At 41.0% G+C, this 25,881-nt stretch overlaps 1 protein-coding gene across 1 annotated transcript in view; it reads left to right on the top strand.

Moving 5' to 3' along the window:
- LOC139462185 (uncharacterized) overlaps positions 1 to 25,881 on the top strand; it is a 78,724-nt gene that overhangs the window by 41,150 nt on the left and 11,693 nt on the right. The window contains exon 2 of the mRNA XM_071243739.1: positions 22,548 to 22,662. Within this exon, the coding sequence (XP_071099840.1) occupies positions 22,548 to 22,662 (115 nt within the window). The remainder of the gene's footprint in view (positions 1 to 22,547; positions 22,663 to 25,881) is intronic.

Raw genomic sequence — 25,881 nt, 5'->3', positions numbered from 1 at the left:
AACACGAGGTCCAAAACACTACTATGATAGCCGTTTCAAATAGAGAAACTTCATTGTTACCCTTCTCGGTCCTACATTAATTAGACCGCCTCCGTGGTCTTGTGGTAGAGCGTCCGCCCGGAGAGCGGAAGGTCCAGGGTTCGATCCCGGGCCGCGTCATACAAAAAGACGTTAAAAGATGGTACTTGTTGTTACCCTGTCTGGCGCTCGGCATTAAGGGGCTAAAACAAGGACTGGTCGGCTCGGAGTCAGTATACTGTGTCTGAGTGGGGTATTCATGTTAAACTGCGGCATGGTATCTCAGTGAGCTAGCACTATAAATCGGCATCAGTCCGGACTAGTACAAGCAGCCCCACACACACATACACGTACATGCACGTCGCTATATAAGTGCAATAATCTTGGACGCGACGTTAAACCCCATTTCACCTCACCTCACCTACATTAATTAAGGAGTCACAGAGGTAAACCTAATTAAATGTTACTAATGAATTATGCATCGACTGGTCATCTTGTTAACCAAGGTAATCATGGCTGTTCCGTTGTCAGCCTAGCGACAGAAGTCAATTACAGAAGACGTGGATACCAAATAGGTCTCTGATTGTTAGAACAATTACAGAAGACATGTCAGTATACTGTCTCTGAGTGGGGTATTCATGTTAAACTGCGGCATGGTATCTCAGTGTGCTAGCATGGAGAAGAAGTGCTAGCACTATTAATCGGCATCCGTCCGGACTAGTGCAAGCAGCCACACACACACATACACGTGCATGCAAGTGCAATAATCTTGGACGCGACGTTACCCCCCCATTTCACCTCACCTCACATATATCTGTATATACAAATATGTGACAATGCCTTGGGTAGTAATGAAGTACGTGTTGTATGTGCATATATCTGTATATACATGTATGTGACAATGCCTTGGGTAGTAGCGAAGAGCGTGTTGTATTCTTACATGACACATACCCTCATTCAATCCTTCTCTCCTCCATCCGTCTGTAGATATTCAAGGTATGCATGTGTTGTATCAGTTTCAAATCGTATCATTTATTTTGTTTGATCAGCATATGTAAAATGCTTTTAAGGTCCTTGGATTTGGTTGCCCTAGCATTTACAAACGTTGGAACGCACGCCTCCCACTCCGCACCAGAAACAAACATATCCCTGTTTCATTGAGTAAACCGACAGAACATTCCGCAATCGACACAGGTTAAGAATGCAGGACTCGGTTCAAGTCGTCTTGGATGTGCTGCGTTCGGGCGCATTGTTCGTGAACTCTGAATGATTAGGGTAACTGCCAGGTCACGCTTCCCGCTTTGATCCAAATGTCAACGTGTTATTACTGTTTGTTGTTCAGAGTGAAAAGGGGAAAAGATTTAACTGTTTCGAGTGAATTGGGTGTATTATTCCATCGTTTTCCGAAGCACTCTAGAGTATTGTGACACTTTCAAATAAATTGTCACTAAGCTTTAAAAGGGGCGTACGGGCTTTAAATTATTCACATCAGCGTTCTCAGCTCTAATCCTCTGAGAAACTCAATATTCTTGTTGTACTAAGTGGGTACTATGACCGCGAAGTCGTTAGCTAAAAATATTTTTATTTTGTTTTTTTTAATTAGGAAAGTGGAAGGGTACTGAGGGCAGCTCATAGTACACACAAACGAGAGACATGTTTGTTTCCAGGAAGTACAATCATTTTAAAGACATGTTTTCACAAAACAGCAGAAGGGGAAAAGTTCTTTTAAAAAGAAAAAATACAATTATTGTAAAGAAATGTTTTCACAGACAAAGTGTAAGTCTAGAAATCCTCTCACATGTAACTCTATGTTAAACATAATCTTGGTGCAGAGACAATAACTATTGCTTGGACATAGTATGGAAATCTCCACCTGAATCCTGGCTGCATAGTTCTGCGCACGGGTCTGACCATTTAAAGATAATGCCTCTGATATTTTATACTACATAACATGTGGTCAGCTTTAATGGCTGGCGGTAAAGGGGGATTTAATATAGGTCCAGTTGTCATCAAATCTAAATTAGTTAGGATCAATGAGTTTTATCTTTCAACCGAGATTTCATCGCCCTCGCATCTTTTCGCCTCAAATCGTTTTGCAGTCATAGCTATTTATGTGTAATTTCAAATTAGAAAAAGACATTGCGCCTTACTCAGTAGTTGTCTGATACAATTTGTAGTAATTCACCAAGCCGTTCCACGTAGCAAACAAGGAGATTAATGAAGTAGACCGGGCACTTTTTTCTACACCTGCCTCGTAGATCAAAGGTGAGGTATTCTATCATTCAAATGCATTTTGTGGAAGTGTACGCAGGAGCGGTTTTGTCGCTTCTCTTCTTCACTGTTGCCTTGTGCTGTCTCATGGGTAATTAAGCCAGCAAGGTTTGTTTGTTCTTTCCTGTAGTGGAAACACGCTGATATACTAGTTCGCCCTGTAATATAAACTCACCCCCCGTGTTCTCGTAGGATACGCTCATTATGTGAACGTGTCTCAATAGTTGGCAGTGTGGGATAGTCTTGAAAAACTAGGATTAACTGACGTGTCAGCTTAAGATGGGCGGAAAGCCCATGGTGACGCTGGTTGTAGAGGCTCACTGCTTTGGTGAAGATGAGTTATTGGATGTTTGTGTTCTACCCTGTAGTCAAATCACGTCGACCTACATTGTGTAGAGTATACAATGGTCGATTATGTGGACATACTTTCACCAGTTCATGTATGTTAAATATGAGTTAACGGTGTAATGTCACACAAACACAACAAGATTTATGCAGTGGGTTACTTGGTTTTAACGCCGCTTTGTACAGTATTAGGGCGTGGTGTTGGAGGAAATTCCGAATTGGCGCAGTTTATAACGTAAGAGGACGGTGATTGTGCTGACAAACCGAGAATCATAATAATCGGTGTGAAACTGGGATTCAAACTCACCATAGTCGTATCCTGGCATGGCTAAGGGACGCAAATCTGTACGGAACTTTCCATTTTGAGTACCTTTCAATATTTCCCATAAGATTAGAAATCTCGTGTGTAATAACTTTGTGATATTTGCATACGTGCATTTTGGCGATTCTCAATGCTGATTGGTCAGTTGAAACGATAGGACATGAGGGTGTTGCACTGTTGAGAACAATAGGATATGACGTCATCCATTGTCCATGATATCGCGAATTGATTACATCATCTTTATTATTAGCTAACGTTTCCCTGGAGGGTTTTCATTTCGTACCTTTTTGATCATGTTCTTTCTTAAAATGTCAGTAAGTAATATACATAGAAAAAGCTATCCGATATTCGCAATTATCCGTCTCTCGTGACTGAATGCTGTAAACACCTCGATGTACATGCCATTTAAAAAAAGACAGGTTTACCAACACGTATGCAACGTCTTTATTGAGATAATGAGCAGTATGCGATGTACATGCCAGTTTAAAAAGGACAGGTTTACCAACACGTATGCAACGTCTGTATTGAGATAATGAGCAGTGTTATCAGGACAATCGTGAAAGACGCGTCTCTGTTTTATGGCGCTAATGTGTGTACATATCATTACTCCGTAATCACAGTTTGATTTACAACAACTACCAAGCAGCCTTGTTTAGTGTGTAATCTACCTAAGGGTTCTATCAATATTATCACAACACTAAGTATTTTCCACCAAGCGTTGGTACAACTGTCATTCCTGCTAAAACTATTTCCCCGTAGGACCAGCGGTGTGTTGAGTCTGCAGTAGAATAAAAGAAACGTGTTTTGGTTTTGGTATCGGTTTTGTCAGATATGTTCGTGTTTTATCCCCGAGGGAATGTCTGGGATGTTAGATTGAATATGTATCACTTCCTGTACGTCGTCTTTTCCTCCTCTGCTTATCTCATGCAGTTTTCCATTCCACGCACCTGTTTCTGTGTACAGCATTATCCTTCATACAAAAACAGTGACTTCCTGGTTCCAGCCCTGGTTGGAGTCGCGTCACTTGTCAGTGCCAGAATCCAATGACTGCGGGTTCGAATCCCCAGTTTCGCCCTGATCATGTTTTTAGGTTTGTCAACATCACGCCCGTGCTCGTGAACAGGACCTGCATCACTTCGGGCTTTCCTTCGCCATGAACCAGACAGGTTGTATACAGTCGAACCTCGTTGTATCGGACACTCGGGGACCCGGCAACGGTTCAAGTTATCCGGATTCGAGACAACCAACAAAGGGAATTTCCGAACATTATGACAGAATATTGAAATACCGTGTCAAAGCAGTGATAGAACAAGACTCACTCACTTGCACATTCCTTGTTCCAACCACGTGAGTCTGTTTGGCCTTACATAAGGGGGGCGGTCGGGTAGCCTAGTGGTTAAAGCGTTCTCTCGTCACGCCGAAGACCCGGGTTCGATTCCCGACATGGGTACAAAGTGTGAAGCCCATTTCTGGTGTCCCCCGCCGTGTTATTGCTGGAATATTGCTAAAAGCGGCGTAAAACCAAACTCACTCACTCACTCACTCACTCTTTCATAAGGTTATAATTAGTATGGGGGAACATGACATTACCATGGGGTCAGAACTAATCAACCACCAATTAACAGAGAAGTACTCTTCACATCTAAATAGGATGCTTGAAAGAGCGATGATTTACGATAGCAAGCCGTGCTTAAAAACGGAGGTCTAATGTCAAAGTAGACACGTGTGTATGAGTAAGATATACAAGCATAACAAAGATAATTAGAGTTAATAAGGAAACAGAACCACGATACCATCCATGTCTGAGTGGACGATTGACATAGTAGCTATCAGATGCAGCTGCAAGTGGTATAACCGGACATGGCACTTTACATCCACTCGTGCTGAACCGGTTGAACTTACTTTATCACCTAGTTGCGTTTGTTTATTTTACAGTCCTGTGTCAGGGGAATGTAGACTTGATGTGTCAACACTATGTTTTTATACATGTTGTTTTGATATAATGTATCAGTTATATGTCGTATTGGCTTTGCACTAATGTAAGCATGAGGTCAAATCCTCACACTTGAAAATTCATCTGTGGGGATTCCAGGACAGAATAGGGCCCAAGCACCCAATGTCAACCCATGGACGGGTACGGATGAGTTACAATGTGTGGCTTGGTTCTGACACATTGGTTCAACCGTCGGTTCGCCAAGCTGAGACCCGATTGTTTTTATGAACGTATGTTATATATATGCACATGCATGTCGAGATGCTTGAAATAGCAAAGTGACATTTTGTTAGGTAACAGGTTATTGCGGATCATGGTAAAAGATATAAATTAAATATCTCATGTTTCAACTTCCTTAACTTTGGGAAGACACAGTGACCTTGTCAGCCATTCGTAACACATAAGACACAGCCATGTGTTCACTGTTTCAGAGCAGTAATTTCATAAATAAAAGCGACAAAACACTTTCCATTGTTATAATTAAACCATTATGATTCATAATTATTATTAAACCATGACGTCACGCTGTTGTTGTTGCAGTTGCTTATGATCCAGGAATTCACTGTCCATTCTTGACGTGCCTTTTTCTGTAACACCTCATGTCATCTTTCATTTTCAGTGTTCCATTCATATAATGTTCACCCCTGTTTTGCCTTTACGCCCACTGGAATCTGTTTCGCTGGATAACCGAGACTAGTTATTCTCTGGAGTTGACGCTTTGTATATTTAATGAAGTAAATCTGGCGCTACTATAGGTCATTATGCAGTATTATAGAGAGATTATATATCAACCTTGATATGGTTGAAGTCGAAGAAATCACTGGAATCTGTTGATCCCCCAAGTACAATCAACTTTCCCCTTCGGGAATCTGATTTCTCTTTTACAAAATCCAATGTGAATAAGAACCCAGATTCTGACACACTTCACTTCACTGATGTACCTAGCGACTAACAGTACCGTGTGCTGTTACTGTGATGCCGTCTCACCATGTCAGCCCATGTGCTTTGTATTTATTCGGTCTTTGTCTAATTAGAGTGAGTGAGTGAGTGAGTATGGTTTTACGCCGCTTTTAGCAATATTCCAGCAATATCACGGCGGGGGACACCAGAAATGGGCTTCACACATTGTACCCATGTCGGGAATCGAACCCGGGTCTTCGGCGTGACGAGCGAACGCTTTAACCACTAGGCTACCCGACCGCCCCCCTAATTAGAAGTTCTGGGGCTGTGCAACATCGGTACATAAAAAGCACACTTTTATGTTGTCAGAGAAAGTCTAAAATAGAGTTAATAATCCGAAAGCACGATTGTGGGTTTGTCAAAGATATAAAACAGTGATGCAAGGTGTGTTGTTGGCGTTATATACCGGTACTTAGGATAAGATAAATGATATCTTTCAAGGATATAAATGTTTTGACGACGCTATCAATGGGGTTTTGTTTTGCTACTTATGTCTTATATCTTTGACAGAAAAATGCAATTTGTGCTTCTGATACAGAAATGCATTCTGTTTATCTGTCTCAACCAGCACAGCGACGTTGGCTACGGGTATACAAACAAGCTCTGTCCGTCGGCCAAGATATACTTTGGAGAAAAACTGTTCAAACTCTTTCACGGCATATATATTTTTAAACTTGTGTTATGTTGTGTATTTAGTTCACAATAATACTGAAGAAAACAGACAGGTATATTTGTGGAATATTGTTAATACTTCAGGAGTGCAATTTTCCCTTTGCCGTTGAAAATGTTCCACCTGTTTTAGGTATGCGCTCGTCAAAGAATGTGTTTGGAACATACCAAAGACAGGTAGGCTAGAACCAATGCGTAATTTCTGGGATAGCGCCTCAGTACAATTAGGTTTATGCCAAGGCAACTGTTCTTTGAAACTTAAGGTGAAATGTGGTAGTAGTATTTTAAATAATATAATTGTAAGGTAATGCCTTATAGCAATGATGGGTTATTAAATATGAGACGTCATCGAAGATTTCAATCTACATAAACGGAAAAATTGTGATGAAAATTGTGTGAATGGATCAAAGATCAGTGATGACACCAGGTTTTAGCGAAAAGGGTAAACACTGATCAATGTGTTTTATACGCATGTTCCATTCATGCCCAAAAATCGTATTCTTATGTTAGTGAGTGCCCTTCACTGATTCATGTCTTGTTACAATAGTCAAGACCCAACAAAGCTTTCAAAAATTGGTACAGGGAAACGATGTGTAACCGGACTTTTTTTGTGACTCGCTTCCATGACTCATGAGTGTGTGAGTGGGTGAGTATGTTTTACGCCGCTTTTAGCAATATTCCAGCAATATCACGGCGGGGGACACCAGAAATGGGCTTCACACATTGTACTCATGTCGGGAATCGAACACGGGTCTTCGGCGTGATGAGTTAACGCTTTAACCATTAGGCTACCCGACCGCCCCCCATGACTCATGAACATGAAGTGTTTGAGAACATCCGTTGACACAACTAAGGTTTGATTATGTATCCCTCAAACTGGGAACTAATGGAAACCAATTTCCAGCTTGAGAACGATGTAAGATTCTATAGTCTAAAGCAAGAAATAAGTTGTATGTTTTCTTAGGTTGTCATTATTTCAAACCACAATTCCATATCGGTGGACACCCGACTATTCAGTAAGGCATGACTATATTCCTGCATGCACGGCTCCGAATCCACTTCTCGTTTCACAACCAGTGTCTGTACGTGTGATCCATGGTCTCATTCCTCCATGTCAAAGTTAAATATTAAATGTTCTCGTTTTCATCTACTTTGACGTTTAGCCAATGATTACGCACTGATAATTTAACTAATTTGCGTTTCATGTTTATGTGTATATGTGCGATATATGCACTACCTCTTTAGACTTATTACTGCCACAGGGTGTTATGTTCTGCGGTGTTATGATGTAAATAAGTTTTATTCACTGACGTGTCACTGATGTAAACTACTTTGAGACCATCGCGAAATCTATCTGTATTGTGATATCGACTCTCTTGTACGCACGTCGTCTTTCATGCTCACTAAGTACCAGTGTAGTCAGCTGGTGTCCGATATACTATGGTTAAATGGTGTAAACAGAACAGGTGCTTGCCTTTTTCGCAGACACCTGGTGTCATCTCTGATGTTCAGTGATCCATTCATATAATTTTCACCTGTTTCTTTTTACCCCCAGTGGAATCTGTTTCGGCGGATAATCGTTATCTATTTGCTAATTGCCGTAAAGGATCGGAGTAAAGGTTATGTATTTATGTCCTGTCTAGGTTGGTGTGATCTAGACACAAAGATGGCATCATTTTGTGGGAGAGTTTACAGGATATAGATCACTAGAGAAAATCCATATCACATCTATAAATACCCGAGTTGATATATGCCTAGATAACGTGGGCGTTTCACTGATGTATTCTGCTAAAGCAATATTATGTGTGAACTGAAAGTATTCTTTCACAAAACTCCCTACTAAAAAATCAGCCTAGTAGAAACAAACAGGATAAGTGAGAGGAATGGTACTTGGACGGGTAAACGATGTATTCAATTTAGTTTTCAAGTATCATTTGACTTCAGAGACTAAGAATTTCATGGAAACGTGCAGTTTGAAACGTTCTAATGACTACAGCTTCTTCCAATGATGAAACAAACGTTTCTGTGGCTGCACTTTGGCTTTGGAATAGCCACGTCCTCGCATGTCATTTTTTGCACTTGTTTTTCATGCCATACAGTCTCTGAATTAATTAAATTAGTCTCTAAATTATTTTTATATTTACATTTGTCATTTCATGTTTGAAATACATTCTGTCCTCTGTGACATGGATGTACCCATCTCATAGTTTGTAAAACGCATTAGATATGAACTGCAAACGATAAGCTATGTCATTATATAGCTTACCTAACATTAACATGAAATCTACTTACACACATGAACTATGTTAGACATGTCGACCGAAGTCAGAGTACACACAATGGTTCCACTACTACATGTGGAGGATGTAATTGCTCTGACAAAATCCTCACAACAGTGACGTTCTTTCAAGTTCTGCAACATGTTTACATGCTTCTAGAAATGAAAAAAAGTCTCCATTAACTTTACTACAAGAAACTACGACTTGTTCTACTAACTGTCTTTACGCCATGTTAAAGTTCCGTCCTTTGATGCTTATCTGAAGCTTTGCCGTCTGCCAAAACCAATTGTATGGTTTGTGCGAAGGGAAGATCAACAAGCAGTGGCTGCAATGTATTCTGGAAAACCCGTTTTGAAACATGGATGCAGATGTATTGTACTGGGAGAGTTTTACTCATGTTCTTGTGAAACGGTTATGGCCGCTTGAACTGCATCTTCGTTTTGTCTAGAGAACGCATCAAAACTGAAAGAACAAGTTAAACAGGCAGCGTGATGCTTTCTTAATTTACGCTATGAAAGCACAAAGGTATTTTGAGTTAGACAGAAATAGTGAGGATGTTTTGTCACTGGAACTGTTGCCATGCTGTAGCTCATGCATGCGAATGTAAAATACTCAAGCTATAAAGATCCACAGACAAGCAGGTAATTACTTGAGCAACCGGTGAATAGTAACAGCGGTCGACAACCAGAGGTGTCATGCACGAATTACATATGTATCAACAAGTTTTGTCAAGGCTACTTCAGGTTAAATCTGACTGTATAGGTCCGATACGATCATTACACTAAAACTATTGTAAGTCTATATTAAAGTATAGGATTTAAAATACTAGTCGTAGTGCTAAGATTGTTCTGTGCAAGCGAGCCCTGGTCAGATAGAGAGTTGATTCTACCGTGTGTCTTATGTACCTGACCTCTGATGTACAGGTAAGTAGGATCATACCTATGGATATCAACCGATGAACTTGGACGTCCAGATATCCAAGATAGCTACAATAGAGTATATGTTATAGTGTATATTCATGACAAATGATTTAGTGTTTGTCTTGAAAAATGACAGTGTATTTAACATGTTATGGTCGGTGCAACACATTCCATTGGAATGATCAGAACGATAAAACTTCTCCTGGCCTTCCAATGACATTCGATGTATATGGTCTTTAAGTGAACACATTCTACAAATAACATTACCATGTCTATCTTTGTGGTCACATCCTAGATTTCGTAATTTGGTAGCTATTTTCTTTGCATGAAAACATAACAAAGCCAAGTGTTTGTGGGTGCATGAAAGATAATACCATGACGTTACTGTGTTTGCGATGGAAACAGAATCACGTATACTCTGTATCTATTAGATTACTTAATGATGTATATGGTATAGTGTAGGTTATGTAAACCAAGAAAAAAATGGAATTTGCATTCTACATTGTCGTTGCTTTGAGACGCTTGTTTAATGGATGCAGCTGATTTTACTATGTGTCACCACAGGCCTCCAGTTTATGTGGACAATGGGCAAAACGGAACATGATTAAATGGATTCCACTGTGCACGTGTATGAAATATTGCAATGGTCATCAGCTATTATTAATATGTGACTATCTGACTTAATTTAGTATCACTTCCCAGTGCATTAGTGTTGTAGTTAGTGTTCACATGGCCGTTCTCTTCATCATGTACTCCCCCCTGACATAGCAGCTCTTTATTTATCCACATGTCTGGCAGTTATATGTAACGAGGGTTGTAATAGGTAAAGTATAGTCCACGTTCTGCCCAATTAGTTCAATCTCCGGTCATCACAGCCACTAATAGACAATACTCGTATATTTCACCCACTAACTACCCCGCCATCCGCAGTATCACCGAGAGGACAAAGACGTGTACATTAGGCTAATGTCATTACTAGAATACACATGCGTGCATGCCTCGTGGCAGCAGTGTCGTATAATTCCCAGCTGGCCACTTCAGATGGCCAACTAGGCATCGTGAATACATGTGGATTACAGACTGGGCGCTGGTCACGACCTCGCTGGACATTCAGCGTCCACCAATGTGCATTAACATCGTCACTTGACTGGTCGTTAAACGAACAATGATAATTTTAAAACACAAAACATACTATCCAAACAACCTGCCGGAAAGCGTATATTGGTCGTATTGATCTAATATAAATACGTATAGTTCTCACAAACTTGACGGCCAGAATCACTTCATTCTGACCAAACAGTAAGCTTGATAAAATGCATGTTCATAACGAACAAAGGTTCACATATTTATGGATGTGATTTTGCCCGGGAGGGACTTGCAAAAGTATGAGAAACGATACGAGAAATAAATGAGCCAACCTGTAACAATACCGATTTGCCTACAGGAATATAGCATGTGAATAGCCCAGTATGGACTACATGAGTTAAGCAGTTGTCAAGGTTAAGGTTATGGCTCAGGATTTGCAATACCTGATTTTGTATAGGTGCACGGTAAATGTAGTAAGTTTTGGAAAGGCCTACTTGTCTCATAACCTTTTCTATGGGAGTACAAGGTGTTTAACCATACACTATGATTTAAAAAAATAAAAATGTGCATTCACACATTTTCTTTCATAAAGACTTTTTTTATGTTATTATTTGATATCACACAGCACAGCGTCCTTTCAAATCATCCTGTCTGTGAACTCGAGTGAGGTAAAATAAAATGGGGTTTAACATCGCACTTATATTGAGACGGAACTACTGTTGAAAACAACGCTTCTTTTCTCATCGGTTTTCCTGGTATAGTAGGCGACGACGAATTCCGCCTGGTGTGCTGGCAGTTTGTGTTAAGGCTACTAACTCGTCATGGTCGCGTGGAGCAATTACTGGTTTTAGAAGATAAATTATAGCATAATCTTTGTGTAAGATATGGCAATTTGATATGCCCGTGAGCACCGCGCACAGGAACACTTGAGATTTGAAATGTATCACTAATTACTCTACTTGTCATTAAATGTTTTCAGTTTGGTCCTTATCAGATTGAAAACCAAATTACTAATAAGGCTACTTGGTGTTCTGCTATTTCCCTAGTTTCATAAAATTTGTTTCGATTCAATATTCACACTGAAACTCTTTGATCTGATTCCTTTCGTAAATTATTTGTGTTAAAGGAATAGAAATGTTGTTGGACTAAAGGCTCGAGACAAATAACTGTTTCAACCTATATTTAAATTATATGACTTCACGTAATTGTAGATACATATATAGTACAGGACAATCGTGTTCGGCGAAAAGCTTTCATTGTACGTAAAAGAAAGTATCCATTGATACAAGAGTCACCCAAAGATGGCAAATCCCCCTGACCCCCACAATAGCGAAAGGCAACACTTCAGCTCCTGGTAAATAAATGAACCAAGTTTGGATGAAAAATCACGCTTAACTAGTTATGCTCCGGAAACGAAATATGGACGCACAAACGGAGAGACCAGATGATGACTATATCTCCCGCTTTATATGCCAGGGTGTGGACGGGTTGTGTGTGTGTTTGTGTGTGTGTTTGTGTGTGTGTTTGTGTGTGTGTGTGTGTGCGTGCGTGCGTGCGTGCGTGCGTGTGTGTGTGTGTGTGTGTGCGTGCGTGCGTGTGTGTGTGCATGCGTGCGTGTGTGGTGTGGTGTTGTGTGTGTGTGATAAATGTCTGTACTCTGGTATATTACACTGTTATTGTTGCATGTGCGAACATCTGCGTGCTTCAAATTGCGCTTATTAATGTAATTCACCTTGACTTGCTTTTGGACTTCGTTATCGTGGGTAAGCCGGTGTACGCTTCATGCCATATTCCGTCCAATGCAGCATATAATCTCGAGGATAATAACGAGGAGCACATTATCACACGTTCACGCGTACGCTTGTATGCCCAGGGACGCGACACCAGACACTTCCTTCACGACGATAGTTACTGCATATAACAGGTCCAGGCCGACAGTTTGGCCTTACACGAACAATTTTCTTGAATAATAATTGGTTATTGTCTAACCTTGCATAACTAGTCAACATTGGTAGATAAGTGTTATCTGAACTTTGACATCATGCATGCTTATGATGACCCACGTTGCACAATATATGGGGCTCGTTAAACGTAGAATGCCCCTACTGTACTGGATTATAATTTGCTGAAAGATGGGATTTGTTTGGATCGATGCTCACTGGATTGTCTGGATCACTGGATACAGTCCGCCGTCATATGTGGAATATTGCTGAGTGCGGCGTTAAACCATAACAAACGCTATATGTTACAAGCAAGCTCGGAAACATCAATTTACCAGCTTCCAGCAATACGATATAAAAGTTTTCACAGATTCGGTTGATATTTCTACCAACGATCATGTTGCATTCCTCGAGTGTTGAGACCGCCTCCGTGGTCTAGTGGTAGAGCGTCCGCCCGGAGAGCGGAAGGTCCGGGGTTCGATACCCGGCCGCGTCATACCAAAAGACGTTAAAAGATGGTACTTGTTGTTACCCTGTCTGGCGCTCGGCATTAAGGGGCTAAAACAAGGACTGGTCGGCTCGGAGTCAGTATACTGTGTCTGAGTGGGGTATCCATGTTGAACTATGGCATGGTATCTCAGTGAGATTGCACTATAAATCGGCATCAGTCCGGACTAGTACAAGCAGCCACACAAACACATACACGTACATGCACGTCGCTATATAAGTGCAATAATCTTGGACGCGACGTTAAACCAAATTTCACCTCACCTCGAGTGTTGACGTTGCTCTATGAAAATATATGTGAGTCGAGATACACCTGATGAAACCCATAAATCAGGTTAATCAGGAAAATATATTTTTATCCTTTGTTGAAAACGTACACGCTCCTATATCTTGTCACTTAGTAATCACCTCTTGCGATGATATATGTACGTTGTTGAATTGTAAAACCTTCTTAGGAAGAGTGTCCTCGAACAGATTACGACATGTCACGTGGGAAAGAGTCCCTGCGGAGACCAACAGTTTAAAACATTAAGGCATAAACTGCCATTACGACATACCACGCACTCTACTGTCTCAACATGTTTCTAATGAGACACACCGAGCTTTCGTTTTATTAGATTACTATTCTAGATCATGCATTCCTTTATGGCTACGCAATGAAAAACACAACTCGACTATAAGACCTCTCTTTGCGCGCGTTCCTATTCATCTTCTAAAGAAGTTACTTAGACTAAGTGAAGAAATGAACTTACACAGCCCCGTAATGTGAGATAATAAACTCTCCTTCCTTTCAGAAACCATTTAACATCGTGCACGGTGTAATAACCATCAACTGAGTACCACGGGTACTTGTAACGCTTGAGACAGCCAGCAGCCTCTCCATCTTAATGCTGGGTGTTGCAGGAGCTAATCACATATTGACAACAGTGCTATGGTTCTTTTGAGCATGCAAATGTGCATTAAATCACCGGGTGAGGTTAATTTGGTTGTGAGGTGAAATACCATATTTCCCTTACCAGGTAATTGGAGCGTAAGTAAACCAGGTTCATCACATTATGAACCTCGCGGGATGTAATAAGTAGGAAAACAATCTTAGAAGACCGCGTCAAAACAGATGGGAGGGTTTAAGTGGGCGGTGAGCTGGGATGATAAGTAGCATTTGAGACTACCTTGTCATCGAGATCCTACCTGATTACGCACAGACAGCTGATGTAACTATTCATATCACTTCACCTCGCAACCAAGTTAATTCTTGTGACGTCACTAACAGTTTGATTGGCATTCTAGAAGTTGGTGAGTAAGTAAGAAAACATACAATTTTATAGATAACAATATCTGGTTTATTACATGTAGCCTCATTTCGATGCAGAATCTTACACCGTTATCGCTTCAGCTTGATAGCGATGTAAAAATCTACATCGAAACGTCGCTACATGCAATATACCAGAAGTCGTTATCCATAAAGTTGTATGTTTTCTTACATATTCACGCCACTCGACGATACTCGGACACCTTCGAACTAATAGGCTAGTGTAAGATGATATACCACATACATAATAACGACATTATTAAGTTACATGTTAAGTATTCTTACAATCAGTACCTATTGTTTCGAAAACAATGTTGAGTTCCTATATCTCACTGATAGGTTGAACCAGAGGTTCCTTCTAACACGCATGCATAGCCCATACTTACTGAAATCGGGGTCCCCTCATATTAAGTGCCACGTTTATGTCATTGGTTATGCCATAAATAATGCTTTAGCAAGTATGCAATAACGACGGATATATTCGAGGCTATGGTGAGTCTGTCAATGAACGTCACAAGGATCTACCTGGTTTCAAGATCAGCATTTATTTGAGAACTCTTTAACCACGATTAATTTCCAATTAAGCGGCAAGGGAATCTAATATTAATTCCCCGAAGCACTTCAAAGGCGACCATGAATGGGTTCCAGAAGACGTGGATAAACAAATTATTTTTTTCGGAATTGGTGTAATGTCCTAAATGTTGAAACACAATTCAAGTATTTGCAACATGTTGCATTAATGCTACGCACACCACCACGAGAACACCCAAGACAGAGTAGTAATGGCATAAGATGAAAGACTTGATGTTCTATTACCCACTTGGTCCACTGTATCCCCCGGGATCTGAAGAGGTACCACCCTGACATGAAGTGGATGTTGAAGGAGTTTTAGCTCACCCCAATGGAAAGTGCAGTTTCCAAATAAATAATTAACATGCCAGTGATTATCACACCTCGTGTGTGCGGTGGAGGCACAGTCAAACTGAAGCCAGCATACGAGACCCCTGCTATGAGCTTGCACTGAGTTCTCGTTAGCATGTATGTGCTAACAGCTAGTGCATTCTTTTCTAGTTTTACTGTGTTGCAGGGTGGACAATATTCTAAATAGAAATAAGGCCCTGTCGTCTAAGGCGCAATATTTCGCAGTGCATATATTTCACTCCTAACACATGTCAGAAATCTTGATCCTGGGTTGATGTCCGTATTCACCCGGAGTATTATCATTGGTTGTTAGCACCATACTCGTGCTCATGGTCAACGTCTGAGGCCTGCATCACTTTGGGCTTTCCGGGATATAACTGAAATACTTTCCAAGTGGCATTAAACGCAACTTAATCACCTATTCACTACATTGGCATTTACGACGTTTTCCAATAACCCCAGAGTATCTGTTCGGAAGGATTCTATTAATCAGTAACGTCCAGTGTATGATGGAGTTTTATAGCAGGACAGTGTTTCCAGAAACATGTTTTTAGTTCTTATTTTAACCAGGAACATTCCTCTGATAAACTGAAAGTAGATCATGTGTGCAAAGGGCAAAGTTCATGGTTAATAGTTGAGTAGTTTGCGTGCTTGCACGCTGGCAAATATTGCTCACCCTACCTTTTATTCGCGAACACCTGGTGTCATCACTCATTTTCAGTGATCCATTCATAAATTTCACCGCAATTTTGCCTTTTTCGCCCGATTGAATTTGTTACGGCACATAATCGAGACTGGTATAATGGCGTACGTTTCATATATCCAAATGAAGTCAATGACTGATTGCAATGTAATTGTCACCTCTTTTTCCTTTCTTGCCCAATAGAGTCTGTTTCGTCGGATAATCGAGACTGGTTATACTCTGGCGTTGGCGTTTCATATGTAATAAATCCTTACCTTGTGGCAAAGGTGCATCACCCTTGAACACGAAGATGACACCAACTGGAAGCCCTTGGGTTACTTTCTGGGATGGGCTTAACTTCAGGTTGTTTATGTATATGAAATGCCCGATAGTCTACACAGCATTGATTGGATTTGTGTTACATCAGATTAACTACTGCCTACGTTTAACGCCCATGACTGCTGTGTTTGGTGTGCTATGACATTGTCGCGCTATTGGCAGGCCACTCGTCTCTGTATTAAACATGATTCGGTATCCATGGAAACTTGTTTAACAAATAAACTCAAACAAAGATCGTATCAATAAATCTACGACTTTAATCAGCTTGGTGAAGGCTGTCATTCCACACGATTCTGTAATTATGATTTGGTGTGTGACCCCTCGTGTACACTTCTAGAATGAAAACAGATGATGGATTTTGAAGAATGAAAGTTGAGTCCTTCCCGAATATTCTGTAAATCACCAGCTGTGAAGACGAAAGACATTATATACAGGATACGTTGCAGTCGGGGTGCAACCTCCATCTCCTGCTGCTCTCTGCTCCCACGTCCAGGGTGTTGTTATAGTTTGTATTGACGGGTTCAGCCAGAGTGTTGTTATAGTGCGTATTGTCGGGTCTATAGTCTATAGATATGCGCCAGGTTCAGCCAGGGTGTTGTTATAGTGTATATTGACGGGACTATAGTATATACATATGTGCCAGGTTCAGACAGAGTGTTGTTATAGTGTGTATTGACGGGACTATAGTATATACATATGTGCCAGGTTCAGCCAGAGTGTTGTTATAGTGTGTATTGACGGGACTATAGTATATAAATATGTGCCAGGTTCAGCCAGAGTGTTGTTATAGTGTGTATTGACGGGACTATAGTATATACATATGTGCCAGGTTTAACCAGAGTGTTGTTATAGTGTGTATTGACGGGACTATAGTATATACATATGTGCCAGGTTCAGCCAGAGTGTTGTTATAGTGTGTATTGACGGGACTATAGTATATACACATGTGCCAGGTTCAGCCAGGGGTCTATGACTGGGATTTAAACGAAAACATATAGTCTCTGAAAATTCTGGAAAAATATTATATTCTACAGACCTTTGAAATTCAACGAAATTGCCTGCCACAAAATTGACAGGCTCATAGTTTTTGATATGAAAAAATGGTGGATCCCGAAGGACAGATGTTAATGTATCGGATATTATAACCTGAAATTAGGCGTATAATTTGTAGTTCATGCTTGACGTTTATATATAGTAACAGTCTCGTGCACTTTCCCGCGCAAGATGTGTAACATGGCAACGTTAATTTAACTCCCTCTGAAGGATTTTTTACGAAACGCCGAAAGTGTAAAATCATCTATAGAAAACTTCATCCATTTCCTGAAATTAACAGTTTTGCTAAAGACCATGGCAGGCAGCAACCAGAGGTACCATCCCGTCAGTAGCGGCTCAGTGTCGTTGTCAAGCCCTGGACTTCAATTAAGGAACCCGCTGGGCGGCACCAGATGCTTATAACACAAATAGAACAGCAGGCTGGCCATACAAGGATATTGGGTTACCATTAACAGGGGCATGTTCTTTCATGAATGAATGAAGGCAACGAAACAATGATAGCTGTGTTGGCTTACACGCGGTTTTGAGTTGCATTAAAAGCTAATCAAGTTGTGCGATTTAATCTGGGCTGTTCGTTATATAATTTAGACTCACTTTTGAAAGTTTATACAACAATACGATATATCGGTATGTTTTAACTCAATTGCGTCGGGGTAATCAAAATATATTATTTGCCCTGGCGGATCTATTTCCTTGTGTGGATTCTGTGGTAATCTCAACAACCAGTCGGGGATGGAGGTCGTGCTCATGCACTCAAACCCTGATTTGCCCAGCACACACTCCAGTATTCACAGGTCGCTGCCACACATTCCCAGACCCGTGAAGATTCCGGGGTAGAATAGGTCTTCAGCAACCCATACTTGCAGTAAAAGGCGACTATGCTTGTCGTAAAAGGCGACTAACGGGATAGGGTGGTCAGACTCGCTGACTTGGTTGATACATGCCATCGATCCCAATTGCATCGGTCGATGCTCATGATGTCAATCACTGGATTGTCTGGTCCAGACTCGATTATTTTACAGACCGCCGTCATATAGCTGGAATATTGCTGAGTGCGGCGTTAAACAACAAACAAACAAAACATATCCCCATGGTGATTCTGCGTTAGAATTGGTCCACAGCAGCGTGTGCTGGTCGTGAGGGAGTGAGTGAGTATGGTGTTACGCCACTTTTAGCAATACTCCATCAATATGACGGCGGGAACACCAGAAATAGGCTTCACACTTTCTTCCCACATGAGGAATCACACACACACACACACACACACACACACACACACACACACACACACACACACACACATTAATGTACAAAGCACGATTAAAATATCAAATTATTATTAACACGTTCGTAAACTTTAAATAGAAAATTAAGCCAAATCGTGCATATTTTCCTAATAATTCTTTTCTACGTTCACTTACATAATACTCAACTGTTCAGCAAAATTTTCAGAATAATTGCTTATATAACGTTTACGAGATACGCAGTTTCAGCGTTCGCTTAGGACGTTTCGCTTTTAAACAATTATGTCAACAGAGGATCATGTTCCTTGACTGAGTTAGTTATCTTTACTGAACCATCATCCGTCCCGACTTGTGGGATTCTACAGGTTCCATGGTAGTTTAATGTGAAGCCCAAATTGGGCGATATGGTATGCATGCCAGGTCTACACCTTCGTCAGTCCGACTCCACCGCCCACCTTCGAACATAAGAATAACATTCAAAATGCAAAATTCAAGATTAGGTTTTAAGTCAAGTTCGGGGCGCGACGGGTGGCCTAGAAACCGTATTTCGCTATGAGGAGTTGCGTCCCTTGACCACGTCAGGATCTTCTGATCGTGGATCCGACTTCCTGATTCGCCCTTAGTGTTATCCTTGGTCTGTCAGCACCTACTCGGGTGTTCATCAAACTGGTAAATATCTAGTACCTACCACCACTTCGGAATATGACCTGCGGTTATAACCCCCGCAATGTGAAATCAATCACTGATTCATGATCACTGTGTGCCATTGTACAAAACAAATCGTTGTTATTTTAAATTTCTAATCGGTGGTTCCATTGTTTATTTGCGACACATATGTTGCTACATTAGGCGTAAGTTAGAAAATAAACGTCTGGAATCTCCTGTTTCATTGGAACACTTCCTTGGAACACATCTGTTATGGCAGGCTCTCTAAATATTGTGAATATTTCCGAATCTCGCTGGTGCATATTTCCAGGCGACCGGGTAACGTTAACCAAACTGACGGTAACGGAGCTAATGAAGCAGCGAGATCAGTACCCCACTCCATCATGCGAATGTATTTGACACAAGTGGCACGTATTTGTTTCTCATGACGACCCGAGATGAAGTGCGCGTTTCCCGGAAAGGGGATATTTCGCATCTTATCGACGGAGGCTGAGTTCATGGTGTTCTCGCCTGTGAAAGACTGAATTAAACCTCATTGAAAACAAATTGGAGTCTGACGCACCTGTTCTACATAGGACACTGGCACTAATTGGATACGTTACAGTTTGTTGAAATTTCCATTTATGGCTTTCCCACGCGTGTGACACTCAAGCATACGAGTCAACCCGGGGTTTGCTACAAACCAGATATATGTGTTTTTTTGCAACGCAAACATGGCGTGTGTCTAGTACGAAATACTACCCAAGACCTGCATTGCTGCACACTCAAGGTTAATCACAAGGGTGATCAGAGCACACGGAAGACCGGCGTCAATGAAATCATGACGTGAAAAATCACATTTTCATCCAGTGTAAAAGAATTATGAGATGATCTGCCAGACACCTACAAAGGTGACCATGATTTGAGGTGGTTCCTCGTCACATTAACCATTGTTAATCATAAAACATAATGACGTTTGGAGAAGAATATTGTCGTAAACACGTATTAGTCTCAGTTGCAATCTACGATGACCCAGATGCTTTAACGAGGCACGGTCGTGATTATTGTCAACTTTCATTGTGTTATTTACGTTTAGCGTCATCAAGAACTTCTATCTGGGAACTCAGAATATGTTAAAAACCCTTTTAAACCATTCATCAAGAATTGGTAAAAACGTTCGGCTGACTTTGCCCAATAAATGAAACGTTCTCCCTACGACCTTGTGGGGAGGAAATGCTCGATGCTTAAAGAATTCGTGTTTACGTTGTTTTTTCCCAGTTTTTCAGATAATTAATGTGTTCCGCTATATTGTAGTCTGGATCTCATTGTGTACGCTGAAATCTCTTCACTCTGTGTTCTACATCCCTTTATAACAGTACATACACTTGGCAGGGCAAGAATCGTCTTGATTTAGAATGAAGCATGTATTTTTAGCATTAAGAATTGTGAATCTGGATCGTGTGTTGTGTTGGCTAAACAAAGTCAGTACGGAAAGACAAGCAGTTTTAATGTATTTTTGTTTAAACTTCTCAGGTCTGTTGCATGCCTGTCCATATCAGCTCTTAAACTAGTTGTATTTACGTCACAAGTATTGCGTTTGGTGCAAGGCTGAATTGCCTATGAATACACGAGGATTGTCCGTTTAAGACATGGTGTGGATGCTTCTCCCAGTGCTGTTGGTTGTGTCTGTCATTGAGTTGGATCATTATCAGAAACAACGGAAGACGTTTCAAAATGTGGATAATTGCAATCATCCATCACGCAATCCTGCAAAAAATGTCTTTTAATGTTTGTAAGAAAAACAAACCGTCTTTGTTTCTTGATATAATGAGTGTCAATCACCACAGAGACAAGGATCCGTAGACCGCCATTATACTGTCTGTATCTGGTAACCCTGCTGGCTGAGGGATGCCAATGTTATGTAATTGGGTATCCCACCATGCAATGCATATGCTGCATTTCCTGTTATGGCAGATGTAGATTTTGTGACTGCAGCTATTTGAAATATCCTTGACACAGTTAGTTCTAGCGGAAGAAAGGAATATAGATTTTCAAGGCAAAGTTCTTTCGTTTGGTTTCCTCAACGTGAGACGCGCGTGTGTTACATAAGGCTCTGCATACGCTATTGCATACATTGCATACAACCTTAATTGACTACATTGGCTAGGCGTTATATCGACTATATTTAAAGAATCTACCTTGTGTCTGTGTATTAATAGAGTGAGTGGGTGAGTGTTATTTTACGTCATGTCAGCATTATTTCAGCTATATCGTGGCGACATGTCAATATAACACGTCAACGCCACACAGCAACCAGTTAAGATCATCTGCCGAAAAAGTTTCCATCGGGCGCAAAAGGCAAATAGTGGCGAAAGTCATATGAACAGATAGCATATCAGTGACGACAGTGAGTGAGTGAGTTGGGTTTTACGCCGCTTTTAACAGTATTCCAGTTATATCACGGCGTGTCAGCTTAATGTGGAAGGAAAGCCCGAAGTGATGCAGGTCTCAGGCGTTTACCACTTCGGTGAAACCCACGAGCACGGGTATGGTGCCGACAAACCTAGAAACATAATCGGGGCGAACCGGGATTCAAACCAACAATCATAGGTTTCTGGCGTACCGAAGGGACGCAACTCTGCACAGCGAATCGCGGCGCCTTAGACGACTACCCGGAGAACGGAAGGTCGGGGGTTCGATCCCCGGCCGCATCATACCAAAAGACGTTAAAAGATCGCAGTTGTTGATACCCTGCGTGGGGCTAAAACAAGGACTGGTCGACATGGAATCAGTATACTGTGTCTGAGTGAGGTATTCATGTTAAACTGCGGCATGGTATCTCAGTGAGCTAGCACTTGAAAATCGGTATTGGTCCGGACTAGTATAAGCAGCCACACACGCACGCACGCACGCACGCACGCACGCACGCACGCACATACATGCACGTGGCTATATACGTGCAATAATCCGGAAGGCGACGTTAAACCTCCCCTCGCCTGTGCTGTACATGTTACCTCCCTGACCATGTGTTATTTCTATTCCAGTGTCATGTCTGACCTGCACGTCCAGTGACCTGATGAGTGTCCAGGAACCCTGTCGGGCGGAGAACGATGAACTCGTTAAACACATCGGGACCAACCATAGCATCCAGTTGTGCAAGTGAGTGTTTTTCATTTTGATAAGTTTCGAGGTATAAGAGTTCAGTTCCTGTTCCTCCCAGGCTGTTTCAATTGCAGAAATCCAAACATGCATAATATTTATTATCCAATAGAACACAAGTTACCATTACTCGTTAACGAATCTAGCTACTAGTATCTGATTTTCTTTACATGACGGCCTGTACGGAAATCATGACGTCATGTGTGATATGACGTTTTTTGCTTGTCACGTCACAATTGATCTCACTTCATTTTGTGTCCGATGGTGGTCACAACATAAATGTTATTGTCACACACAAACATTTTAATATAATTATTTACCAAACTCAGTGACGACAACAGGTGCTTCCGAAAAGGATGAGCATGTCCTCCTGCAAACCCGCCATCCACACAATTTGCATATCATCTCGTACAATTCTGTACATCCAGCTCATGACATATAACTAATAATCTATCACTGTTTTACTGATGTGTAACAGCGAGGCTTAGTCTAACTTAACAACAGCATAGACCAGGGGGGATATTTAACAGATGTGGTAACAACATATGTACTCTTTTAAAGTGTTTTCTTTTTCATAAATGAGTTTCCTTTAAAACGTTTCTTTCCCTCTTTAAATTGCAACTTGTGTCCAGGGATACTAAACAGATATATTAACAACTCTTGTACTCACTAACTGTTTGATTGGCATCCTAGAAGTAGGTGAGTAAGTAAGAAAACGTACAACTTTATGGATAACAACTTCTGGTTTATTGCATATAGTGACGTTTCGATGTAGATTCTTACATCATTATCAAGCTGGAGTGAGTGAGTGAGTTTGTTTTTTCGCCGCTTTAAGCAATATTCCAGCAATATCACGACGGGGGACGCCAGAAATGGGCTTCACACATTGTACCCATGTCGGGATTCGAACTCGGGTCTTCTGCCTCACGAGCGAACGCTTTAACCACTAGGCTACCCGACCGCCTCTCAAGCTGGAGTGACCAAGATGAGAGGAATATATGCATAACTCTTGTACGCTTTTAAACAAATCTTTTTCATGAAAGTGTTTCTTTTAAAACTTTCTTTCCTTCTTGAAAGTATAACTTGTGTCAGAATCAGAGGGCTTTGAACACAGATTCTTAAAAAAAACATGTGCTTTAAAGTGAGATGTTTCTAGTGTCCCCCATCGTGTTATTGTTGGAATATTGCTTAAAATCGGCGTAAAACCATACTCAATCATTCCCCCACTTTGGGGTTCAGCTTCATCAGATTAATTGAGTTGTGTGCTTTTAAACATCAAAATATAATAACTAATAACTGACTGACAGTTGTTTATTTGTCTGAGTGTATGATACCTGATGGACAGACACAAACCCACCTCCTGTCAATCAAACACGCCATCCTGTCAGATGTGTGTGCTCGAAGGTCATCATTAAACTATTAACACCATTTACATGGCTCCCAGTAGAGGTTAAGCTCTGCTCGAAAGTACCGCATCCCCTTGTCGATTGCATCAACAGCTGAAATAGTCAACCTTATTTGTTTGCCAGAGAACACAAATTCCACTTTTCATTATGTATCGTTTGTCCTCCCTGATATGTTAGTGACATTGTTTTTTTTGTTTTCACGATCGGCATGCACTGACATATTTTTCTGCCAGTGTAAAGGACGGCAGATGTCTATTTTTGAGTTGTACATGCGGGAATTAACTGAATACGTATAAACTTATACCTTTCATTTGAAATTGGTGCAAATTCGTATCATTGATAATTAATGTTAATGCTTTTTTGCATGATAATAACACATGGCCAAATAATCAGAAAACAGCAAATTTCCCCATGGAGAATGAGTTCTTGCAACAGACAGTATTGGTCGATGTTTGCAAACAAGTGCTGAATGCTTCATAAAGAGGAACGTGCCTAAACCATTAAATATTGATCCACGTTTTGTACTTCCGCCATGTCATTGAATGCGAGGAGTTGCAGGGAGGCCAGACATTTCAGCAGCATCATAAGGCATTTGGAATAGCAGTAAGAATGTTAGTGGTTTGGACAAAGAAAAATGGGAAAACGGGAGGGCTTCCGAACACCTTTATATTTACTCTGATGACGGAGTTCTGAAAATAATTGACAAAAATAATAAATCTCTTTGTTTTAACACCAAATATTCATACAATCACTAAAAATATAAAATACATCTCAATCATAATTCAATCCAGTTATCGTGTCCACAATGCAACTGTAACTATGGGTTGAAGTCTCTCCAGACAGAGAATTCCACTCGGTTCACTTATTCACTACAGACAGTTTTGAAAATACAAAGAATTGTTGGTTAAGCTTGTTCATGTCTTGTTTTATGTCCCCAACCTTGATTTTATCTCTTTTTTTAACAACTTGTCTTTAACACTATGATCGTGGATTTGAATCCCACATTCGCCCTGATTATGATTATCTGTTGTCAGCACCATACCCGTGCTCGTGGGCTTCAGAACGTGGTAAAGGTCTAAGACGAGCATCACTTCCAGCATCAAGCTGGCACGCGGTGATACATTATACGGAGATTTATCATTTGTAATTTGTTACCGTTGACAATGACGTCTAATACTCAGAATCACATTCTTGTCTCACTATCAAGGAGAACCCAGAATCTGCAGATGAAGGTCACGTGTGCTACTAAATCCGTGTCCATGACGTGTCTCGGTCCGCCCATGTATGACGAGCTTCACTGAATCAATGAGTCCACAAGCTTCTATCAGCCTTACGTGGCAACGACAAAGGAAGATACTAATCTCAATAAATAAAACATAGCCTTGACATTCAGAAGCTATTGATCTGCATGTCATTACTGCAAATATTCTGGAAAATTGTGGACAGTCTGTCTTTACCGAATTATTTTACTCTCCCAAATCCCAAAGATGTATTTCAGATACAGAAATAGTAGAGATATGTCATAGTATCCTACAAGGTTATAATGGTGACTGGATCAGTACTACAGTTATAAAGTACTGACTAGGGGTGGTATGGCAGCCTTGTGGGTTCGAGTCCCTACGGGGTACAATGTGTGAAGCCCATCCCTGGTGGCCTGTAGACAATGAAGCTTGAACCAGTACAATGTTACCGGGGATCTATTCTGCCCCGGATCCATAAGGGGGTGTGGGGTGGGATGGGGTGGTGGTTTGTGGGTGGGGCTGGGTGTGTGCTAGAGCAGAACAAGTACCAGTGTGAGGAACCATTCACTTGT

The sequence above is a fragment of the Haliotis cracherodii genome, unplaced genomic scaffold, assembly GCF_022045235.1.
Source record: "Haliotis cracherodii isolate W230 unplaced genomic scaffold, xgHalCrac1.p SCAF_15, whole genome shotgun sequence".
NCBI classification, from domain to species: domain Eukaryota; kingdom Metazoa; phylum Mollusca; class Gastropoda; order Lepetellida; family Haliotidae; genus Haliotis; species Haliotis cracherodii.
Note: the sequence above shows the minus strand (reverse complement) of the source record. Positions and strands in the feature narration are given on the sequence as shown.